The 21,992-nt window shown below is 43.8% G+C and overlaps 2 protein-coding genes across 2 annotated transcripts in view; both read left to right on the forward strand.

The window, feature by feature from the left end:
• Positions 1–21,992, forward strand: part of LOC105353610 (hemicentin-1-like) — a 703,897-nt gene that overhangs the window by 237,774 nt on the left and 444,131 nt on the right. The window lies entirely within an intron of this gene.
• Positions 1–21,992, forward strand: part of LOC101173583 (gamma-aminobutyric acid receptor subunit rho-3) — a 27,195-nt gene continuing 5,203 nt past the window's right edge. Inside the window, exons 1-5 of the mRNA XM_004080797.4 lie at positions 1–629; positions 7,810–7,922; positions 17,139–17,206; positions 17,655–17,878; positions 20,158–20,240. Of these exons, the coding sequence (XP_004080845.1) occupies positions 493–629; positions 7,810–7,922; positions 17,139–17,206; positions 17,655–17,878; positions 20,158–20,240 (625 nt within the window). The 5' untranslated portion in view covers positions 1–492. The remainder of the gene's footprint in view (positions 630–7,809; positions 7,923–17,138; positions 17,207–17,654; positions 17,879–20,157; positions 20,241–21,992) is intronic.

Genomic DNA, 21,992 nt, shown 5'->3' on the forward strand with positions numbered 1-21,992 from the left:
ACACACACACACACACACGTGCAGCAAAGGTGCGGCCAAAGCTCAGATTATCAGGTGGCTGTTTTTTCATTGTGCTGCTGGGAAAATCCTGATTACTGATGTGTGTGTGTGTGAGAGACTGTTTGTAGGTTAGTGAAAGATTTCTGTGGCCAAAGATAAGAGGATTATTGTGGAATTAGTGTCATTCCTCTATCACCACGACGAATAGATTCATATCGATTTTAATCAGCGATGGAACCACAAAACCGCAGACCAAAGCCGACAGATCCAGAAGGAGGAACGAGCAGACCGGAGCTGAGGACTGAATAGCTGCCCTGCAGAGCTGTGAGGAAAACTTCCACGTCTCTGGCTTTTCGTCTCGGAGGTCCAGCCGTATCCCGGAGGCAGCGGCTTCGATGTGGTCGCCCTGCCAGGGGCTGGAGGGGGAGCATGGAGCTTGATGTGGTGGAGATGCTGGAGTTGCATCCGCTCCTTCAAAGAAATCTGTGAGCAATGAAGGTGGACGCGATGAGCTGCCTGGCTCTGGCTGTGGCCAGCTTCGTTGCCATAGCGACTGCCGGTCGCAGCACCAGCCGCAGGAAGCACAAAGAGGTCTTCCTCGGGGAGAAGAGCAAGTTCAAGTTTGGCGGGTGAGACACACGTTTCCTGTCTTCTCTACCTGAGCGGGCCTGCAGTTCTCAACGTTTTCATGTTAGCAGAAATGTCTAGATGTTGATGGAAATGTTGCTTCTGCTTTGAAATGAAAGATGGTTACATTTAAAGCAGGTTAGAAAATGACACCAGATGAAATCCTTCCTCCTTAAACCTTTTATCCAAGCAAACATCAGCGCTGCTCTCTGCTGCCCGTTTCTTTCGGGTCTGCAGACGTTCTCTCGTGTCTCTCTGTTCTTTAAACACATCCAGGGCAGAATTAGCTTCAGCAGCTGTTGAAGCTGGACTGCAGCACTTTTCCACTTCACGTCTGTCAGTCTCACATGGTTGCCAAACGACTTCACACACAGCTGATTAAGCCTATCAACAACATGCTAATCTTCATTTGGCAGCCTAATCAAATTTCACACGGCTGTCTGCCATGATGTGAGACTTTTATTTTTCTATTCTTTATTGTCCTTTAGTGGTTAAACAGCATTTGAACATCACCGTTTCTGTGAATCAAATCAATCTTTATGTAAAGAAGAGGCTTTTATTTTCATCTAAAAACTGCAGACTCCACCATAAATGAGCCCGATCAGTAACGTTCTCCTGGTTTACTCCAAAAGAATCTGGACGGTCTGAGAAGTGAAATAATGGTTTACGGGTCTCAGTTTGAATGTTTTCATGTAAAATAGAAGCAGACGTGAAATCTTTTACAAATTAAAGTTTGTCATTAGATGCTGAGTTGGTTTGACTGAAGCTGCTGCAGGAAACTGAACAACACGTTAAAATAGTGATTTGTCTGACCACCGTTTACTCACTGATGGCAAACATTTACTGTGACTGAACAAATGAACTTCAGCTGAACAAAACTTAAGTGGGAGGAGAATCAAAGCAGAGGAGCTGATGGACTAACTGCAGACTCTGACACACCAAGAGTCCTTGTCCTACTGTGATACCTGATCAAGAGTGAGCAGAGTGAGCTAAAGGAGGAAACTGCGGCATATGGAGGACCTCTTGCCCGGTGTTGCATGGGGGCCTAAGTCCTTCTTTCACGGTGTGAGGCCAATGTCAGTGGCGCTGGTGTCCGGTCTCTTAGCGTCAGGTTGTTTGACCCTGCAGTCCAAAGTGGGTGGTAAACTCCATGCAAGGCTAAATACCCCTGGTATCTAAAGTAATTTCTGCATTGAAGCTTTGATGAAACTGTCAATGGAGAGGCAAACAGACACATTTAAAAAAAAGAATGTCTAAAGAAACTCAAAACCAAAAACTGAGTCAAGTGGAGGCAGGCTCACTTCTGTTCCTGTCTGTCAATGGAGGCTTCTTGTTAGGATTTTCTTTGTGTTGCATCAGTCATGTGTTGCAGAAATGGGAAGCATGAGCACAAGCAGTGACAGAACTGAGATAAAGACAACTGAAAGTAAACTGGACTTTACTGCCCAACCAGCTGTTTACGGAGCAGATCCAATGTATTGATCTATAAAGTGAGACACAGCTGCTGGACACTGGCTAAAAGCTTTTCTCCTGATGAAACAGGAAGTTAAAACACCACAAACTGGTTAAAAAAGGATGAAAGTCAAGTTACTTTGATCTCTTCTTTGATTGAATTTTTTTTTTTTTTTCATTTTTGCAGTGAGTTGAAAGTAGCAGAAAGAAGCAGAGAGATGTTTTTTAGGTACATGTTTTCATGAACTTCAGCATGATCAAAGGGAACTTGTGACTTCTTTTCATTTTTGGGTTGTGAACTCTGTGCGCCTCTCAGTCGGAGCTGTGAGTGACGAGTGACACGTTCTGCTCATGTTCGAGCACGAGCGTTGATGGATAAAACAAAAACCAACATGCTTTACATTCTTCAAACATATGGATCAAAACAGGCTCTTTGTACCTTGTAGAGCCATACACCTTAATGCATCATGGGATAGCATTTGTGTCAGATCCTCCAATTACACATCTCTCATTAGTGAGCCGTCCTTGTCCACTTCACATTCCTCTTCACACAGACCGGACAGTCCTAGTGACAGAGAAGATGGCCTTTTGATCTACATCTGTGTGCAGTTTGGCATCCATGGAGGATCACATTTCTGAGTTTTTTTCTCATTTAGAACATGAATCAACATCTTCTGCTGGTAATCATGATTGTAATACTTAAAAATGTAAAGAAAATCACCTGAGTTACTGTCAGAAATCCTTTAGTCTTCAAACAACCACTGACAAACTTGTCAGGAAAATCAATCTCCTTCAAACAGGATTTACAAAGTTTGTTTCAGGAAAAATGTTCTTTTTTCTGTTTTGCAAGAAAAAAAAATCAAAAGAAATATAATCTTAGTTTGAGAAAACGTGTTTTAGTGACCAGAATAAATCTGCCACTGAGGTAAGAATTTTTGACTTCTTTCTAAGGGGTTTTGTTTTTACAGTATACTGGCCGATTCTCCTTCAGGGATTTCCATGTGTCCCTATGGGCATCTTTGTTCCACAGTAAACCTCTGGAGGCGGATCAGAGGCAGCAAAAATGATCACTCCTCTGGGAGCAGCACGGCGAGAACGCCATGGCTTCATTAAAGTGGCTTCTTTTGTTGAAATTTTCAAATTAAGAGGATTTGGTAGTTTTCTGGGTGAGGTTTGGGAAAACTGTCCTGGCTGTGTTCTACTTTTTTAACCAACTATATATGAAGCTTTTTGTTTATGTTTACAAACTGCTCTTTAAAAGAAAAAAGGAAACTTGACAAAGTAATATTTACCAACCTGCAGTTTCAACGGAAAAGTAAACCATTTGCTCACAATCAAGCAAAAATCTTGAATGTTCTGGCCAAACAAACTCTGATGTCTTTCAAACATTTGAGTCTTTCCTTCCATGAGTGTCTAAAGAGACTCATGGAGAAAGAGAAACCTGCTGCTGATATCACTGACGGTTGGTCAAACCTTAACGAGTCCTTCAGATTTAAAGCTCAGAAGCTCGTCCTTCTACCAAGTGTTAGTTATTTCTGCTAATATATATTTACACTCACCAGCCACTTTATTAGGTCCTCCTTGCTGGTACTGGGTTGGACCCTCTCTTCAGAACTCTTCAGGCATTGATTCAACAAGCCACCAAGGATGACAATGACAATGAGTCCAGAGAACTCATTGTCATGTTCTAGAAACCAGTCTGAGATGATTCCAGCTTTATGACATGACGCCTTATCCTGCTGGCAGTAGCCTCAGAAGATGGAACACTGTGGTCATAACGTGATCGACATGGTCAGCAACAATACTCAGGTAGAATGTGGCGTTGGAACCATGCTCAATTGGTACTAATGGGGCCAAAGTGTGCCAATAAGATATCCCCCACACTATGACACCACCACTACCACCAGCCTGAACCGTTGATACAAGGCAGGATGGATCGGTGCTTTCATGTTGTGGACACCAAATTCTGACCCCACCATCTGAATGTGGCAGCAGGAATGGAGACTCATCAGAGCAGACAACGTTTTTCCATCTTCTATGGTCCAGTTTTAGCGAGTCTGTATGAATTGTAGCCTCAGTTTCCTGTTCTTCGCTGACAGCAATGGTACCCGGTGTGGTCTTCTGCTGCTGTAGTCCATCTGCCTCCAGGTTGGACGTACAGAAAGGACCCAGCTGAGACTTTTTCTGTGAGGCGAGAGTGCCGACCACTACACCACTGTGCAGCCCTAAAGTCATTTCTACTTCATGCAAGCATTTCACAGCTGAGATGTTTTATGACGTCTAATTGCATGCTGGCAGTCTTCTGTCGGTGTGTTTTTTCTCTGAATGTCACATGAGTTTTCGTGGCTGCACGTCTGTTTCTGTTGCTTCAGGACAGGAATGCAGGAATGTGCTGTTGCAGAGGCTGACATTTAACTCTTTGTTGTGAGGTTTGGATGTTTCTTTGCTTTAAAAGAGAGTCAACATGCGTTAATAGTTTAAAGAAGTTAACCACAAGCATGAGCTCATATAATCAAAAAATGTAGACGTCCAGCGTTTTTAACTTCAACTATTGGAGACAAAGATGAGACACACCCTTCAACATTGCTGCTCTTCATTAATTTTTATTTGTTCCATATTTTTTAAATAGGCTTATTTTACCTCCAGAAAGGGGAAATTAAAGCAGAGAAACTAAAATTCAAAACTTCAAATTTACGTGCACCACTATTTGGATCCTGCCTGGGTTTTTTCTGTGTGGGGCTTGTCTGTTCTCCCCGTGAATGTATGAGTTTTCTCTACAGACTCAGCGTCCTCCCACAGTCCTAAAACAAGTTTGATTGATGACTCTAAATGGTCCCTGGGTGTGATTGTGTGTGAGAGAGTGGCCCCCTGTTCAGGCTCAGTGAACTCACAATTTATGATGAAACTGATTACCCAATATTTTTTAAGTTATCCTACTTACAAATTATAAGTTAATAAGAACTTAGAATGTTTGAGTTGAATAAAATAAAACTTCAAATAAATTTAAACTAGGACTTTTTATTTAATTAAGTTTTAGATTTTTACTTTACTAAACTAGCATGTTATTATTTTATTAAACCTTAATGCATAACTTCATTAACTCAAAAACATTTCCAGTCATCTTTTGAACCCGTTTTGTCCCTTTCGGGGTCAAAGGGCTGCTGGAGCCTATCCCAGCCACCTGTGGGCAAAGGCAGGGGGCATCCTGGACAGGTGACCAGTCTGCTGCAGGGCCACAATCACACACCCATTTAGAGACAATTTAGAATTGCCAATTGACCTATTGGCGCAATCACGTCTCTTCAATTACAAGTTTTGGCACCAAGGTTTAATTTACTCAAAATCTCTTCTTCCAGTATAGCTAAAGTGGAACTGGCTTATAGGTTTTACGCTGACTTAATTTAGATGCTTCTTTTGAGTTCTATGATTATAAAACGTTTGAGCTCATTGCACTGTTCGGATTCACAGTGCAGAGTGTACTTTGCCTTTGCCAGACAGGGTACATGTCCCCCCCGTGACCCAGAAAAGGATGCTGCGGTCCATCTTCACGTCACAGTTCATTTGCAAAGGTGACCTTCATTCTTATTTGCTTGACTCACCTTCAGAATCCAGGTGAGCGTTCACAGTTGTCAACACTCCAGAGTCAGCATGGAGAAGAAGATCACCTAAAGCCATACAGGCACTTGTTTACATCATTTTCTATTTCTACTTTAGTTTTTCTTACTGGAATGACAATAAACTGGGAGAAAAACACGAATTCTGACAGTCGTGTCCCCTGAATGCTTTTACTATTTTCCTAATGTCACTCTTGTGTTTGAGTTGTGAAATGCTGTAACTTCAGAGTTGTGTAAACTCTCTTCTCTGTTTTACTTTGTTCAGCCGCTTTCCTTAGCTGTGTTTACAGGAGTGTGTGTGTGTGTGTGGGGGGGGGGGGGGGGGGGGGTCATCATGTCATCATTCCCCCTCAAAGCTCATTGGCCGCCACAGATCTACCTGAGCCGGGAGAGTCTCTTTGAAACCAAATCTTTTCAGGACGAGGCAGTTTGCAGAGTCTCGGCTGTATTTACCTTTGGCCGTTTCTCACATTCTCATCTTTTGCAGTTTTGTCTGTTTAGCTGAAACCTGAAACTTGATCCACTGTTTCTGTGAAAGATTGAAATAAGATGCAGCAGAAATCCAAAACTGGTTCTAAACCGTTCAAACATGACTGGGATGTAGGAAACTTTGTCATGTATGTTATTGATTTCATTTAATATATGCTATATTTGCACTTTGAATGAGACACTGTTCACAGATGGACAGACTGATCCCCCCCTCTGGATAGTGGATCCATTTGAAACCAGCCTCCCCTCTGCCATCAGTCCAGATTAAAAATCTGTTAAAACAAGCAGGACAAACTAAAGGCAGATTTTGGAACAGTTTGAAGTTTATACTCCATCACTGAGGATTTCAGTCAGTCAAAGTTTTTATCTCACATGTATAAAAATCTCAAGCTTTTGAAGTGGTTTTGGGTTTTATCCACAGAGGTGACTTTGGGCTAAAAGGAGTAAATAGGGACTCAACTGACTAAACTGACCTCCCATCAGTTCTCCTTCAAACCAAGAGGAGGGTCAAGTATTTCCTGCCTCTGAGAAGAGATTCTGTTCCCAGCTGTCTGAAGGACAGACTGAGGTGTGGAAACCAGCTCGCTGCTGCACAATTAAAGGCTGAGCAGAAAGAAATGAAACTCTCAGAAAAAGGTTTGTTGAGGGTATTTGAACGCCCAGAGTGTGAAGCAATGTTTCTGGAAGCTGAAGGTGCCCTGCATGTGCATGTGCATGTGCATGTGCAGGTATAATATCAGTGACTCACCTGCTGTTGGTGACCTCCAGGTGGTTTGAGCAAACTTTCCCGGAACGCTGCCGTTTTTCAGGGAGGTATTGACAGAGAGGGGGAGGATGTGTGCGGGTGAAATGCTGCAGGACAAGGAGGGCTTTTATGTTGAAAAAGGAACTTCTGATCTGTGCTCATCCTTGCAGTTTGTAGGTAAATGTGGGCTCATTGTAAACACAAAGCAGCAGCAAAAACACTGAGAACTTTTCATCACAGAGAGGGGTCTTTTATTTTGGGGACTCTTCTTCAATTTGCCCTGTTTTATATAAATAATATTCCATCACTGAATACTGCATAAAAGAGAAATGCTTAAATATTAAACATGTGCTTAAATTGAGCATTTATCAAATGTTTCATCTTTGACTTGAAATCTAATGAAATTTTACTGTTTACAAAAGTGAAGTAATGTGTGTGATTGCCGTCCTCTTCTGTCTGAAAGTTAAATGTTTGTAAAATTGTTCAACAAATGAGTTTTTCCTCCGTTTCACCTGAAAGAAAAAGCCTCTCAGCTGATGTCCCTTCAGCCCCGTCAGACATAAGTGTCAATGCTTCAACAGTTTGGAGGAAATTATACATACTTAGATGAAGAAGAGGAGCAGGATGCTTGTCAGACCCGTGATGTGTGTGATTTAGGGGAACAGAGGTGGTTGGATCGGCCGTGCTGCATCCCACTGAACAGGCATGTTCTCGCTGAGATGAGACGCCGTTAAATGAGCTCTGGAAGAAGGACAGCAGGATGCTCACACACAGCAAATTACTCTGATCACAACATGCAATTACAGCTTTAATGAAAGTAATCTGTCACAACATGGCGTGTGTGTGTGTGTGTGTGTGTGTGTGTGTGTGTGGTCTTCACAGGCGCATTGACTATAAGCTGAAGAGGCAGGACAGCACCAAAACACTGTTGATCAAAAGTGAACAACTGCTGAGGATCGAGGAGCATGACTTCGCAATGAGGCCGGGCTTTGGAGGTCAGACACACACATACACACCAACACACAGTGGTGGTTCCACAGACAAAGGCTGTCTTCATCTCCTCGCTGACACACAATGGGTGCTTAATCCTCTCACACATCATCTTCCAGAGAAAATCAGCGCAGCGCTTTGATGGTGGCCACTGGGTCACCCAGACGGATGTGTCAATCCGAAAATCAGCAGCCCTGACCCAGATTGCGTCATTGTGTTGCTGCACAAATGTGTGTGTGAGTTGGTGTGGCCTCGCAGCAGGACTGGGGGAGCTCACTCAGATGTGATTGTGAGTCTATTTGCACAGTATAATGAGTGCTCCAGTGTGGGTGGGTGTTGTGTGAGTCGGGGGGATTCGTGTGAATTAATCTGGATTATATTCCAGGTCTGCAGCAGATGGAGGGGTGGGAAACAAACTGCAGCCTGCATTCATGCACAGCATAAGTATGGAAAACCATTCATGCACTTTTCCATGAAAATGAGTTCTCCTCTGAGACATTTGCAGACATTTTGACATCACCTAACTCTGTTTTTGGGTGGGACCCGGTTTTCATTCCAACAGCGGATACGTCTAAAGGAACCTGCAGCAAACATGTAATCCAGCTCTGTGAAACATAACTGTTGTGGAGGTGAACGGCCTTTAAATCACAGACCTTCAGCATTGTTGGCTGAAGTTTACCTTCTCAAATCTGGGCTTCCCAGAATTCTTTGGTCTGTGGATGATTTTTATATGTTCCGCTTAGCCGGAGCCCGAGATGCAGCTGAGCTGTGATTCACACAGTTTGTGTTTTTATTTCAAAGGAAGGGTCCTTCAGATTTTGACACACATCTACCAGTACATGGTTTTGCTAAATGTCATACAGGGGATTTTCCAGCTCCACAATGAGATCCTCAGGCAGAACAAGGTGAGATCAGGTCCAAACCTGTCAATGCAAAAAGGAAACAGCAGAAAGCTTCAACTCATGAGCCAACCTTCACCTTCGCTGATGAGCTGTGGATAAAACTGTAGAAAGACCATCGGCTCACAGCCGCTGACTAAATATGTCCTGAGTCGACTTCAGGAAGAGGGAGAAGGAAACTGCTGCTAAAAGCTACCAGGAGCCAAGCTGAGGCTTGCAGAGAGACTTTCTGACATTCTGCACACTGACAGTTGCCTCAGGGAGAAGCTCAGGCTGTCTGAGACAGATTCATGTAAAAATCCACTGCTACAGTCGCCACAATGAAAACACAGCAGAGACAATAGAAGTCCAGTCACTGCGCTGACTTTTAACCTGGTTATTTTTAAATGCATGGCAGAACTCAAACACAGGAGACCATGAACCAAACAGTCAGACTGGCGACCTGTGCAGGGTGTAGTCTGCCTTCGCCCACGAGTGGCAGGAGAGGCTCCGGCATCCCCGTGACCCCGAAAGAGACAAAACAGGTTTAGAAGACGGATGGATGGATGGATGGATGGATGGATGGATGGATGGATGGATGGATGGATGGATGGATGGATGGATGGATGGATGGATGGATGGATGGATGGATGAATAAATGGATGTGTGGGTGGATGGATGGATGGATGGATGGATGAATGGATGAATAGATGGATGGATGGATGGATGGATGGATGGATGGATGGATGGATGGATGGATGGATGGATGGATGGATGGATGGATGGATGGATGGATGGATGGATGGATGGATGAATAAATGGATGAATGAAAGGATGAATAAATGTGTGGGTGGATGGATGGATGGATGGATGGATGGATGAATAAATGTGTGGGTGGATGGATAAATGTTTCTTCCTTTTTAGAAAAGCCAGTGATAAGGCAGGTTAGCATCTCATTACAAGCAGTTTTTCTTTCTCCATTGCTTCTTATTTTAGCTTGTTAAAAGTGAGAATGTTGCACATTTAAAATTCACTCTGAACAAGTCATTGGTTCTCAGTCAAATGTGGACTGGTGCTCCTTTATATGGAGTATAAAACATTAATTTGAAAAAGTGATGCGAGCAGGTGTCCCGTTTAAACACAGTCCAGTTCTCATGTACAGTCAATGATTAGGTCACTGTTGGTTCCAGTAGGATTCGTGGGGTGGGGCTCTGAACATTTTATTATTCTTTTCCTGCAACTGTTTCGACTTTGTGCCAATAACCTGAATGAAAGAGTCGTCCAGACGACAAACATGGCAGCAGACGTCAACAATAACACCGGCATAAAAGAAGACGCAACAACAGGAAGCTAAATCTGCGTCTGATCTGCTGAGTCACTGCATTCATCGCGCCACTTTCTCAGAATGTTCCCTAACATTTGCCGGCGAGGACTCCTGTTTTGCTGCCGCCGTTCTTCCTTCCATCTGTGGAGGAACATCTATGGGTCATGTATCCCGTAGCTCAGAGAGGACCTGCTGACCTCTGCAGAATGCTGCGCGAAGCAGTGGGCAATCCTGTTTTGAGAGATCCACATAAAGGAGACACTTCATTCAATAAATCAACTAACCCCTGACAGAAAGATCAAGATCTTGGAGCCTGGCTTTGAAGCAGCACCAGATTGATTCTCTGCTACTGAAACTGGAAAGGAAATCTGGAAAGAGATCAAGCAGCATCGTCCGTTCCTCATCTGATCATCTTGATCTATTTGAATAAATCAACAAACCCCTCTGCGTAAATCAGAGTTTATCCAGAACAAGCAACGCCGCAAAATCTAACAGGATCAAATCCATCAAATGCATGAGAAGAAGTTTGACACTTGAGTGGGAGGAGAACGACTAAACAGGTAAAGAAGCTGACATTCACTGAGGGTCATGATGTCACAGATGCCCCTCGGGCGTCTGCTTCCTGGGTTTCTGTTACACCTCCAGCCATGAAGCTGTAAACATTTACATCAGAGAACAATGCAGTCCTTCAAAGTCTTCCTTTCATTCTTCTATCATCTGCAGATTTACCTTAATTTGTTCTAGTTTGTTTCATCATCCTCTTTGCTCTGAAGCCAAACTCGTTCACTTTGAACAGTTCCTGATGTATTCCTCCGTTTCTGTGGCTCGCTGCCATCTCGTCTGCTCATGTCCCCACAGTCTGAAGGTTTACCCGGCGTCTCCGTGGTCCCGCTGCCACTCAGACAGGAGCAACAAAAGCACCACACTGTGCCCCACCATGGCCCTGTGGGATTTCTTTGCACTATAATTTGACACTGAGAAAATCTCTGCATCCCTCACATAACCCTATAGCTGCCCCCCCCCACACACACACACACACAGATGGTTCACAGCGAAGCCCACTAATGCCTGGTGTGACATTTCAAGTCACCTCATGGTCGTGTGGAGAACTCTTGCCCTTCTAAATCCAGGTCAACCATAAGCAAGCATCCAAAGACCTCGGACAAAGACTGGCTTCTCTCTCCTTGACGTCCACGCATTCGCTCCCAGGTGCTTTCAGCTCGATACCTTCACATGTTGGAGTCCTGACAGTCTGGATGGAGATTATGGCTGCAGCTCCACACAGTCTCTAAAATCAGGCTTTCCATGGCAGCTGCATGCATACATTGAAAGCAGCTATTTAGATCTGGGTCAAAGGACTTTCTTCATTTGCACGGCTCCATTTTTCTAATTTAGAATACATTTGTTGATTTTATTTGAGTTTGCAGGCTAAGTGCAGGTTTGATGAAGGACCTGGAGTAGAACGAAACTGTCACTGACATGTAGGTTCATCTATAAAAACTACACTTCCCAGAACCCACTCCTTCTCATTTGGCCTCACTGAAATGTTCTCTGTAGATACCAAAAAGAGATGATTCAGTAGTTTGCAGTGGTTGGGACATATTCAGGCTTGGAGGACAAACTTGCATTGCTGAAAGTCAGGAGATTAAGTTTCTATAAGGTCCTGAAAAAGTAAAAGTCATGTTCCAACCAAACGTGAAAGTTCCTGAAAACCTTCACCACAAACAAAAGCTAATTAAATCCTCTAAAATCAATTTCACATCCAAATGAGCACAAACAGGGTTTTGATTCTCCAGAGGATCTAATCTGAGCACAACCCCAGCTTCTGTGCCCCCACTGTAACTTTAAACCGGACTGCAGTAAACACGCAGTCATGGTTCATCCAGTTCAGTGATCGTCTCTGCTACTGCCCAGTTTCTCACTAAAGTGGATTCATTGAAACTTTGTTTACTTCATTACAATCTAAAAGGATCACAGTCAGATCCAAATGTACTCAAAACAACTGCAGTCCAGAAAAGCAAACAAAGATGGTTCCAGTTGGAAGTAGTTTTCCAAACACAGCTGCAGTTAATCAGAGAGGAGCCTGCAACTGAGCTGAAGGTCTTCTGAAGGAAACCAGTGACCCTTAATGTTGGGAGAAAGTGGATCCTTCAGCTCATTCGGCTGGAGGCTGCAGAGCCTGGCTGCTTTGAGTCATGATGAAAGCAAATGCGATGGTTGTAACTCCCAGAATCCACCGGGATCCTGACTGCACATCTTCAACCTCCCCAAGCCCTGGGGAGAAAAAGAAGCATCCCATTTTCCCCAACCTCTTGTGTGCTCTCACATCTGCAGGATCATTTAGATCAGAATAACTGGAGATGTCCCGCATCCTCTGATTGGCTGCAATCACAGCTCATCCTGCAGGAATGGATTACTTAACCACCACACAGGCATTATGGCAGAAAAACCCGACCAGCTGTGGTTAAAAAAGACGAGACGTTCCAAATGCTCAGTTTCAGATCTCTGACCCCCAGGATTTTCAGTTTCCAGTTTAGTGGTTGAATGTGAAAATGTTCTTTGTTTAGTTGTTCTGTTTTGTTTGATCAAAGAATGACGTGAAACAGGCTGAACAACCACGAGAGATTCCATTATTTCACGTTCCAGCAGCTGATTCTCACACAGTCATGTTGTGTTAGATTAGTGTATGTTGTTTGGTTCATTGATAACTGTTTAATCAGCACACAGCCCTATGTTAGCTATTTTAAAACATTTTTCATAAAATGATAAATGGTGTATGCTTGAATTGTGGTCTCATTCACACACATTCACACTCCAATGGCGGCTTTGCTGTCCACCAGGGGGGTATTCCAGAAAGCAGGTTATGCTAGCTCCCAAGGTAAGTTTGAGGCTAAGGAAGTTGATAACCTCAGCTTTCGGTTCTAGAAATGGAGGTATGTTTCAGGGTATGTCAAGTTCCCAAAGCAACACATGCTCTGAACATAACCTGGTCTGGAGCAGGTTTAGTTGAAGGTTAGTTTGTTTTCAGAGAGGTGAAGCAGCATGGCGTGTCCATTTGAAGATGATTTAGTGGATGAAGAAGTTCAGATAATACTTTTTCCACCGTGAGAGGGTGATAAGACCACATATGGATGTTGGAAAGATAAACTTTTTACTTTGATCTGACTTAATTATTTGCTTCAGTTAAGATAATTAAAAATCTTTTTTGTTGTTAAGTCATCTTAAGAATAACACGTAGTTTTCAGACAGTAATTTTACTTTCATTCAAACTAATTAAGTAGGTGTAACTTTGGTGCTGCTGTTAGAGCGGCACCACAAAGAATTTTGGGATACCATTCCCTTTGTCTGTCTGGAGGGATTTGGGTGTAAGTGTAGGTTTTTGACCAAATGTGATTAGTTGTTTAGTTGTTTTACTGTGTTTTGCCCAGTTATTAGTCCTACTATGTTAAATTCCTTCTGCACCACGAGGAAGAGGATGATGAGTTTATTTAGCACCATAGTGCTTGTTAATGAAATGTTAAAGTTAGAGAAATAGCAAAGTTTAATGTTGCAAAACCATTTTGTTTCATACATTTTATTGCTACACAAATGAGAATATCTGCAGGCTCAAACTTGGACATATGAGAGTTCAAGAAGTAGAATAAATTAAGATGGAAAAACATTTAATTGAATTGGAGTAATATGACATTTAGTTAGATAAATATGTACAGTTGAGTTGTAAAAAAATATTGAGGATAGACATAAGAAATTAGGTTGAATAAATTTAACTTAATTACTTGTTACCAATTGAATGAATTTAAGTTGGATAAGTTATATATATATGTATATGCGTCACAATGAAAATAGAAATGAGATAGAAACTCATGTGTTTACTTTGTCTGTTCTTTTTCTCCAAGCAGAAACTTTTTTTTTTTGATGATGCAGCCGTATGACTGTTTTGATGGGCGTATAATCTTCATGCGCTGTCATTAAAATCTCAGACTCCGTCTCACTGAAGTGTAGCGCTCTCTTTCCACGCTTTTCCATGGTAATTCCGGAAATCGGCGATCCATTGAGAATGTCTGTATGTACCTCCTGTGCACGTGCATTAACCCAGGGTTACCAAGTGGAGCGTAATTACGATAACTCATATCCGGTCTTTTGGAACCGACATACCCAGAGTAAGCAAGTTCAGGTGGATTTCAGCCAGAGTTCAGGGTTAAAGTCAGGGTAGTTTAAACATGCTTCCTGGAATACCCCCTGGGATCTTCCAACCAGAGATCAGCCGCTGCACCACAGCCACCCAAACTTAAGTTCCAGGTTCCAGGTGTGCGGTCCAATCCTTTTCTTCCATTTCCGCGAGCTCTGCCCTCGTCATCCCCGGCTTCCACCTGTGAGCTCCGTTGGGGGTTGTGTAATACCCAAAGTTTTCTTTGGAGATCTTTGTTTTATCCATCTGAACGGAACCTTATGCCAAACTAAAAGAAATATGGAATAAATCTTCCATACTGCATGTGTTGTCTGACTGAAAAGAGACTGTGTGTGTATGTGGGTGTGTTTTTGTGTGTAGGTGTCTCTGTGTGTGTATATGTGTATATGTATGTGTGTGTGTATGTGTGTCTGTGTGTGCTTGTATGTGAGTTTTTGTTTTTGTGTGGATGCATGCGTGCTCCTTTGTCTTTCTGTTTATATGTGCATGTGTGTGTGCGTCTCTGTCCTTGCACAGCTCTGTGTGTGTTGGGTGCATGGTTGTTTGTGCGTGTATGTCTGTGTGTATTTGTTCTGTTCCTGGATACCCACACTTGTCTTCTGGCCCTCTTGGTTCCACTGCAGGGGTTCTGTTTTTGCTTTCTGAAGCCGACACGTTGGGAGTTTGGTTCTGGAAGCACCCTTGCAGAGCTGAAGCCAGTGTTCCGTCTGAATGTTCTGGTGGTTCTGTGGGTTCATGCAGACTCAGCAGCTGGAGGACCACGCACATACCAACACACCAGCTGAAAGCGGAGCTGCACTGAGGCTGCTGGAGACCTCAGACATGTGCCGGGATTGGTTCACAACACTTTTCCATCTTGGAACTAAATTCTTAACACTTATAAACTCAGCTCCAGACCTTCAAAAACATTGGACAGACACCACACAAGCTGCTTTAGGTGCCTCCAAGTCTTTCATTATTTAAGGTAAAACTGTCTCTTAAACTTGTTTTTTCACACAAAAATTATAATTCAAGGCAAAAATAACACATAACAGAAAACTGCTCTTCATCTAAAGCAGCATCTCAGTAAGTAGTCATTTTATCTGCTTGTCTTTTTTATGTTATTTAAAGAAAGTTTGCCTTGTTTTTTCTCTTTCTGGCTCAGAAAGGCTTAAAGTCCTTTTACAAATGTCTAAGACTCATTTAAAAAAGCTTGATGTGGCTTTTTTTGTTTCCTCTGCAGCTTGATTATTCAGCCATTTTGAAAAAAACTTGGGAAAGATTTTTAGAGGAGCACACTTTAAACTGGGGAACCTTAACTCGGTCCACTGGCCTGAACTCGGGCTGGACTGAAAACAGAAACACAAAGATCTGATGGAAACCAGCTGAGAGTGTCTCAACCAAAGGTTTTCCTCAAACCTTTGCAGATTTTCTATTTTTTCTGGCTGTGGGTGAGCTTAAGATCCTCATCCCGAAAGTGGGCGCCGGTCTGACAGCAGCCGTTGCCAAGGCGATGCCAAGCGGCGTCTATGAAGGCGATGCCAAGCGGCGTCTGTGTTGCTGCAGAGAGTTTATGAGTCACACAGGGATAAAGCTGCAGCTGAGGCTTTTTGGGCCCGGCTGTAGGATGAATTTCATTAAATAAAGTGTTCATGAAGCGGCTGCAGGAGCTGGAAAAACACACACTTCCATTAGGCTCCAGAGTAGACAAACACACAGTTTCTCCAATTTTTAATAACAATTTAAACAAATATAAACCAATTTTAACTGAGAAAGTTACATAATTTTTCCAGTTCCTTTTTTGGATGCAGCTCTACTTAATAACAAAGCTTTTCCTGATTAGGGAGTAACGATGGGGGCTGCCCCGGCTGCCTGTTGCCTTTACATAGAAAATGATGCAGGAATCTATGGGTTTCAGTTTCCGCTTCATAGCCGAGATGAAAAAAACACAACCTGCTGGACTCACAATGAAGCTGAGCGTGCAGATTGAAGAGAAGTGATGATGAAGGAAAAGCAGACAGAAGTAGACGTGTTGCTTTAGATCATCTTCTATGGAGTCTAACAATAACAAGCCTAAGCCAGGTGGGGGGGGGGGGGGGGGGGGGGGTTGCAAAAGCCAGGTGTGAATGTGGAGCTTGGGGAGGAAAGCAAACAGTTATTGATACAGAGGGGGAAAAAGCAATATCCCTCATCTTTACCAGCTTTTGTGAAGCAAATTTAAAAAAAAATCCCTCAATTGGCAAAAAAACCAACAACCTGGAGGTTCTTTTGCCATGTGGGAGGGGCAGCTGAGACTTGTGGAACCTGATGTAGTGGCTGGATGGGATGGGTGGGGGTGTTGTGGGATCTTCTGGGGTCACACATGAGGTGTTGCAGACAGTGTGGAGGGGGACTGGTCTCTCTGCTTGGAGTGGGGGGCCGGTGGCAGGCCCTGTTTGGCAGCAGACCTCCCCCAAAGCCCTCGCTGCCCCTCTGCACCCTGGGCTGGGATCCCCCACCTCTGGCATTGCTGTGGGTTGAGTTGCCCTCTTGGTGCCTGCATTTCCTCAGCTTATCTACAGAGTCTGTTGGGGGCAGGCTGGGGTGCGTAGTGTGTCCTGTAATGAGTGAGGTTGGTCTGTGGGATGGGGGGGTCTATTGCCAGGGCATGTTTGACCAGTTGGGGCATTGACTGAGACTGCTGTGTGGCTGGTGCTGCTCAAGTGCTAAGCTCACTGAAAGGGAACATCTTTATTCAAGGAAATCCCCCCAACAGACCTGTCCACATGCAGCAGCAGCAGACTCCTTTAGCTCTGACATGAAAACCTTCAGGTTTGGCTTGAGACGTGAAGCTGTCATGTGGTTTGTTCAGGTGCAGCCATCCCCGTCGGCATCGACGTGCAAGTGGAGAGCATCGACAGCATCTCCGAGGTCAACATGGTGAGTTTGTGCTAGAACAGAGGTTTATGCTCCAGCTGTAGACATTTGGAAGATGAAAGTGCAGAAAAGAAGGATTCCTTGTCATCATGCAGACACAATGAGAGGAGTGCTGACCTCACCTCCTGTGTCTGCTTGGCGACCCTTTGAGTGCTGTGACCTCTGTCTGGCGCCGCTTTAAAGGCTGCACACAGATGAATGATGAAGAGGAAGGTGATGAACTGAGTTCATCTTCAGTCTGGAACAAATGTCCATTTAGCCCTGCAATCTACCTCAAAGGACTTGACTGGAGAAAGAATCACCCCAACTTCCTTGTTTCTTTCTGCGTCTTTGTTGTCCTGTTTTGTGTCAGCTCAGCAGAAATGCCCGTTTTCCGGCTAAAGAGCTGAGCAGCTGTGTGCAGTCGGGTTGTCATGTACAGATGTGGTGAAGCTGAGCCTCTCCTTTGCAGGACTTCACCATGACTCTGTACCTGCGGCACTACTGGAAGGACGAGCGGCTGTCCTTTCCTTCCCGGACCAACCAGAGCCGCACCTTTGACTCTCGACTGGTGAAGAAGATCTGGGTCCCCGACGTCTTCTTCGTCCACTCTAAACGCTCCTTCATCCACGACACCACCATGGAGAACATCATGCTGCGGGTTTACCCGGATGGAAACATCCTCTACAGCGTCAGGTAACTCCCCGTGGTCACGGGGAGTGGCCTGAAGTGTCCTTGGGCTAGACACTGAACCTCAGCTTCCCTGGTGGAAGGTTGGCGCCAGTGTTGGGCAGCGAATCTGCCATCAGCGTGAGAATGGATCTGTGACTCTTAGCACTTTGGGGCTTTGAGGGGGGGGCAGAAAAGCGCTTTACAAGTAAACGCCATTTCCCATCACAGCAGAAAACCTGCAGCTGCAGTGACACAGCTGGAAAGAAGCCCCTTTAGGGCAGAAAGAGGGGGCATTTGTTGAGTTGTTGTAAATCTGCATTTGGAAAATGTTTAAAATCTTTTACAAAAATCAAAATATTACATGAATCTGAAAACTCTGTAATAAGCCCTGACTTCACATGAGCTTCAGCATCTTTTTTATTCCAAACTTTGTTATTTGAGTTTGCTTTGATAGAGGCAGCTGCCTCTTTATCCTGCATTTGCTGACAATCATGTTCATGTTAATCCCAGCAAAATTCAGTAGAATTAGTATCTGTGGGCTGACTCCCGCCTCCTCCCACAGCACAAAAACATGCTTCATAGACTGGTTGGTATCTCTTCATGGGTTGGTGTGTGGCCTGAAACAGACTGGTGACCTGCTCATGGTGAACTCTGCCCTCATCCAACAGAAGCTGGGTTGACCACAGCAACCCTGATAGGGATTCACTTCACTTTCATCCTGTTTGGATATTTTTGCTATCGATTCCATTCATTTTAGGGTTTTTGCTTGAAAAAATAAACTTTTGAGGAAATCTTGAACAAATTTCAAAGTGAAGGAATGAAGCATCAAAACAATTTGACAGTTCTGGACTCTGCTCTGGAGACACTTCTGACCCCAGAGCAGCTCACAGTCCATCCATCCATTTTCCAAACCCATTCAATCTTTCAGGGGTTACAGGGTTGTTGAAGCCTATCCTAACAACAGTTGGGCAAAAGTGCAGTTCACCATTTCATTGCAGAGCCACAGTTCATTGCAGAGCCACACAATCCCACACATTCTTGCCAAAGGTATAATTTTACTTCACCAATCAGCCCATGAAGCATGTTTTTGGACAGCTGGGTCTGGAGAAAACCCACAAATACACAAGGAGAACATGCAAACTCCACACAGCAAGATTCCAGCCAGGATTTAAACCCGGAGCTTTTTGCTGTGAAGTGAGAACACAAACCACTACACCACCATGCAGCTGTCATTGCTAAACTAATAATTAAAAATAAAGCAGAAAAGTTTGTGGAATCTGACATTTTAAGAAAAGAAGGAGCCAAAGTATTCAATCAGGGCACTCATGAATTACCTTAAATCAAAAATCACAACACAGCAGCACATTTCAGTCTTTCTGACTTATCTTTGTTTAACCCTTGTGCTATCTTAGATGACCCCCACCCTTACTTTGACATGTTCTCCCTACCATGACAAAGGTGGTTAAAGGTGGAAAGATTTCATGTAATCCATGGACACCAGTGAAGATCACAAATCATTGAAGAAAAAAGGTTCAGAGCACTGTCTAGTGGGTCTAGATGACCCAACTCCCAACGTTAAAGTGCCTAGGATAGAACAAGGGTTACAGTTGTGTGTTCCAAAAACATCTGTGTGAATGTGTGTTCAGACTGGACAGGTTTGGTTCTCTTAAAGTGTACCAGAGTTTGTTTCCCCCCGATAATCCTGAACAAATTTTCAGTCTGAATACACCCAAGCAGACCCTGATTCGGTACCAGGAACCGCTCTCTGACCCGTCTTTGGAGGTGGTCTCGGTGTAACTCCAATCCGGCTGAGCTCCGGTTTGCTCAGCCATTATTGTTTCTCTAGTTGTTTTGCTCCGCCCTCGTAACTCCTGGCCAATGACTGAAGAGATCTTCACTCACGTGGTTTTGTTTAAAAGCTTTGCTTTGAGACAGAAAAGTCTGCTTGATGGTGGTCTGAAAACAGCAAGAAAAAGCAAGGTTCAGGACCTGATCAAATTAGGCGGGCTTTGTCTGGACCAGCGGACGTTTCCTGTCTGAATACACCCGACATTTTACACACAAACTTGTTTCGTGGGTTGAATGCAACATTATATTCACCTTTACTTTGTACAGGAAAGACAACTTTTACTTGAAACAGATCAGCTTTATTTCTCCCAAAAGTTACGTTGATCAATTTTTCTTCTTTTTGAAACGATTGTCAGAACGTGGTGAGAGATGGTGAGAGGGCAGGTTTCCATGGTGACAGCAGAGCTGGATGGAAGGTGTTTCCATGCATGCGTGTGTTCATGTGTGTGTTGCAGGGTCACGGTGACGGCGCTCTGCTCCATGGACTTCAGCAGCTTCCCTCTGGACACGCAGAACTGCTCGCTGGAGCTGGAGAGCTGTGAGTCACACAACCACACACACCAAGAATCACAATCCTAACAACAACACTGTTTCTGCCTCTTTGTAACAAACATACACAGTCATTGAACATCACAATTCCTTGACTTTGTTGCAATGTTTTTTTTTTTTCATCTATGTATAATTCTATATTTTGGGGGTTCATTTTATAGACTCGTTCTGATGAAAACAGTGCTTTTGTTGTTTTTAACGTGTTCTTTTTTCTCATGATTTTTCTCATGATGGAGGACGTAAAGAAAATTAAGATTAAAACTGTGTCTCTTAGTATTTCTTTGATCAAATTGTGGTGAATCAGCTGCAGAGGAAAACAATGACGTTTAAAAAAAGAGCTTATCTGTAGTGTAGAAAAACGCGGGGGGGGGGGGTCTCCCTGCTCCGCTCCATTCTGATCATCCACTGTCAGATAAACAGATCCATGAACGCCGTTGTTTTCCTGGTCTGAGCTGGACGGATGGATAGCTACGATATTGCTGCCATGTTGCAGCAGTAATGTTAGGTGGGGGGGGGGGGGGGTCTGTTAGATAGCAGGAGGGCGTGTACACAGATGGATGTTGTGTTGTCTTGCTTATCTGCAAGTAAGCAAAAATGAGGCACAACAATCGTGTTGTTCAAACCTTTTATTGAACAGTATCCTTAGTACTACACGGCTATCTCTCCTCAGCTTCCTAGCTCTTAGTGGGATCTCTGACTTTTCTGCAGTACAGATATAGCTTGTGAGTTTGACATTTAAACCTGGACACCATTACATTTCAAGTATGTAACATGGTTGTCATGGTGAAAGACCCAGCCACGTTTCATCTTCTATGCTGATGGAAGAAGGTTTCCTATCAAAATCTGACCATACGTGGCTCCATTCACTCCATTCATTCTTTCCTTTACACGGATCAGTCGTTCTGGTCCCTTTGCTGAAAAACAGCCCCATACCATGATGCTTCCACCCCCATGCTTTAAAGTAGGTCTGGTGTTCTTTGGATGCAGCTCAGCATTCTTTCTCCTCCAAACAGTAGAGTTCTTCCCAAAAAGTTCTATTGTGGTTTCCTCTGACCACAGGACATTCTCCCAATCCTCTTCTGGATCATCCAAATGCTCTCTAGCAGACTATAGACGGTTCTGCACATGTACTGGCTTTAGCAGGGGGTCACGTCTGGCCCTGCAGGGTTTGAGTCCCTGGTGGTGTAGTGTGTTACTGATGGTAGCCTTTGTTACTTTGGTCCCAGCTCTCTGCAGGTCATTCTCTAGGTCCCCCGTGGGGTTCTGGGATTTTTCTCACTGTTCTTGTGATCATTTTGACCCCATGGGGTGAGATCTTGGGGGGGGCCCAGATGGAGGGAGTCATCAGTGGTCTTGTACGTCTTCCATTTCCTAATAATTGATTTCTTCACACCAAGCTGCTTATGTTACAGATTCAGTCTTCCAGCCTGGTGCAGGTCAACAGTTTGGTTTCTGGTGTCCTTAGACAGCTCTTTGGTCTTTAGTGGAGTCTGGAGTGTGACTGTTTGAGGTTGTGGACAGGTGTCTTTCTATAGATAACCAGGTCAAACAGGTGTTGTTAATACAACTAAAAAGTGGAGGACAGAGGATCCTCTACAGAAGAAGTTACAGGTCTGTGAGAGATAGAAATCTTGATTGTAGATGATCAAATATTTATTTTTCAGCACAATTTACAAATAAATTCTTTAAAAATCAGACAATGGGATTTTCTAGATTTTGTTCTCATTTTTTCCCTCATAGT

The sequence above is a fragment of the Oryzias latipes genome, chromosome 20 (assembly GCF_002234675.1).
Source record: "Oryzias latipes chromosome 20, ASM223467v1".
Taxonomy (NCBI): Eukaryota; Metazoa; Chordata; class Actinopteri; order Beloniformes; family Adrianichthyidae; genus Oryzias; species Oryzias latipes.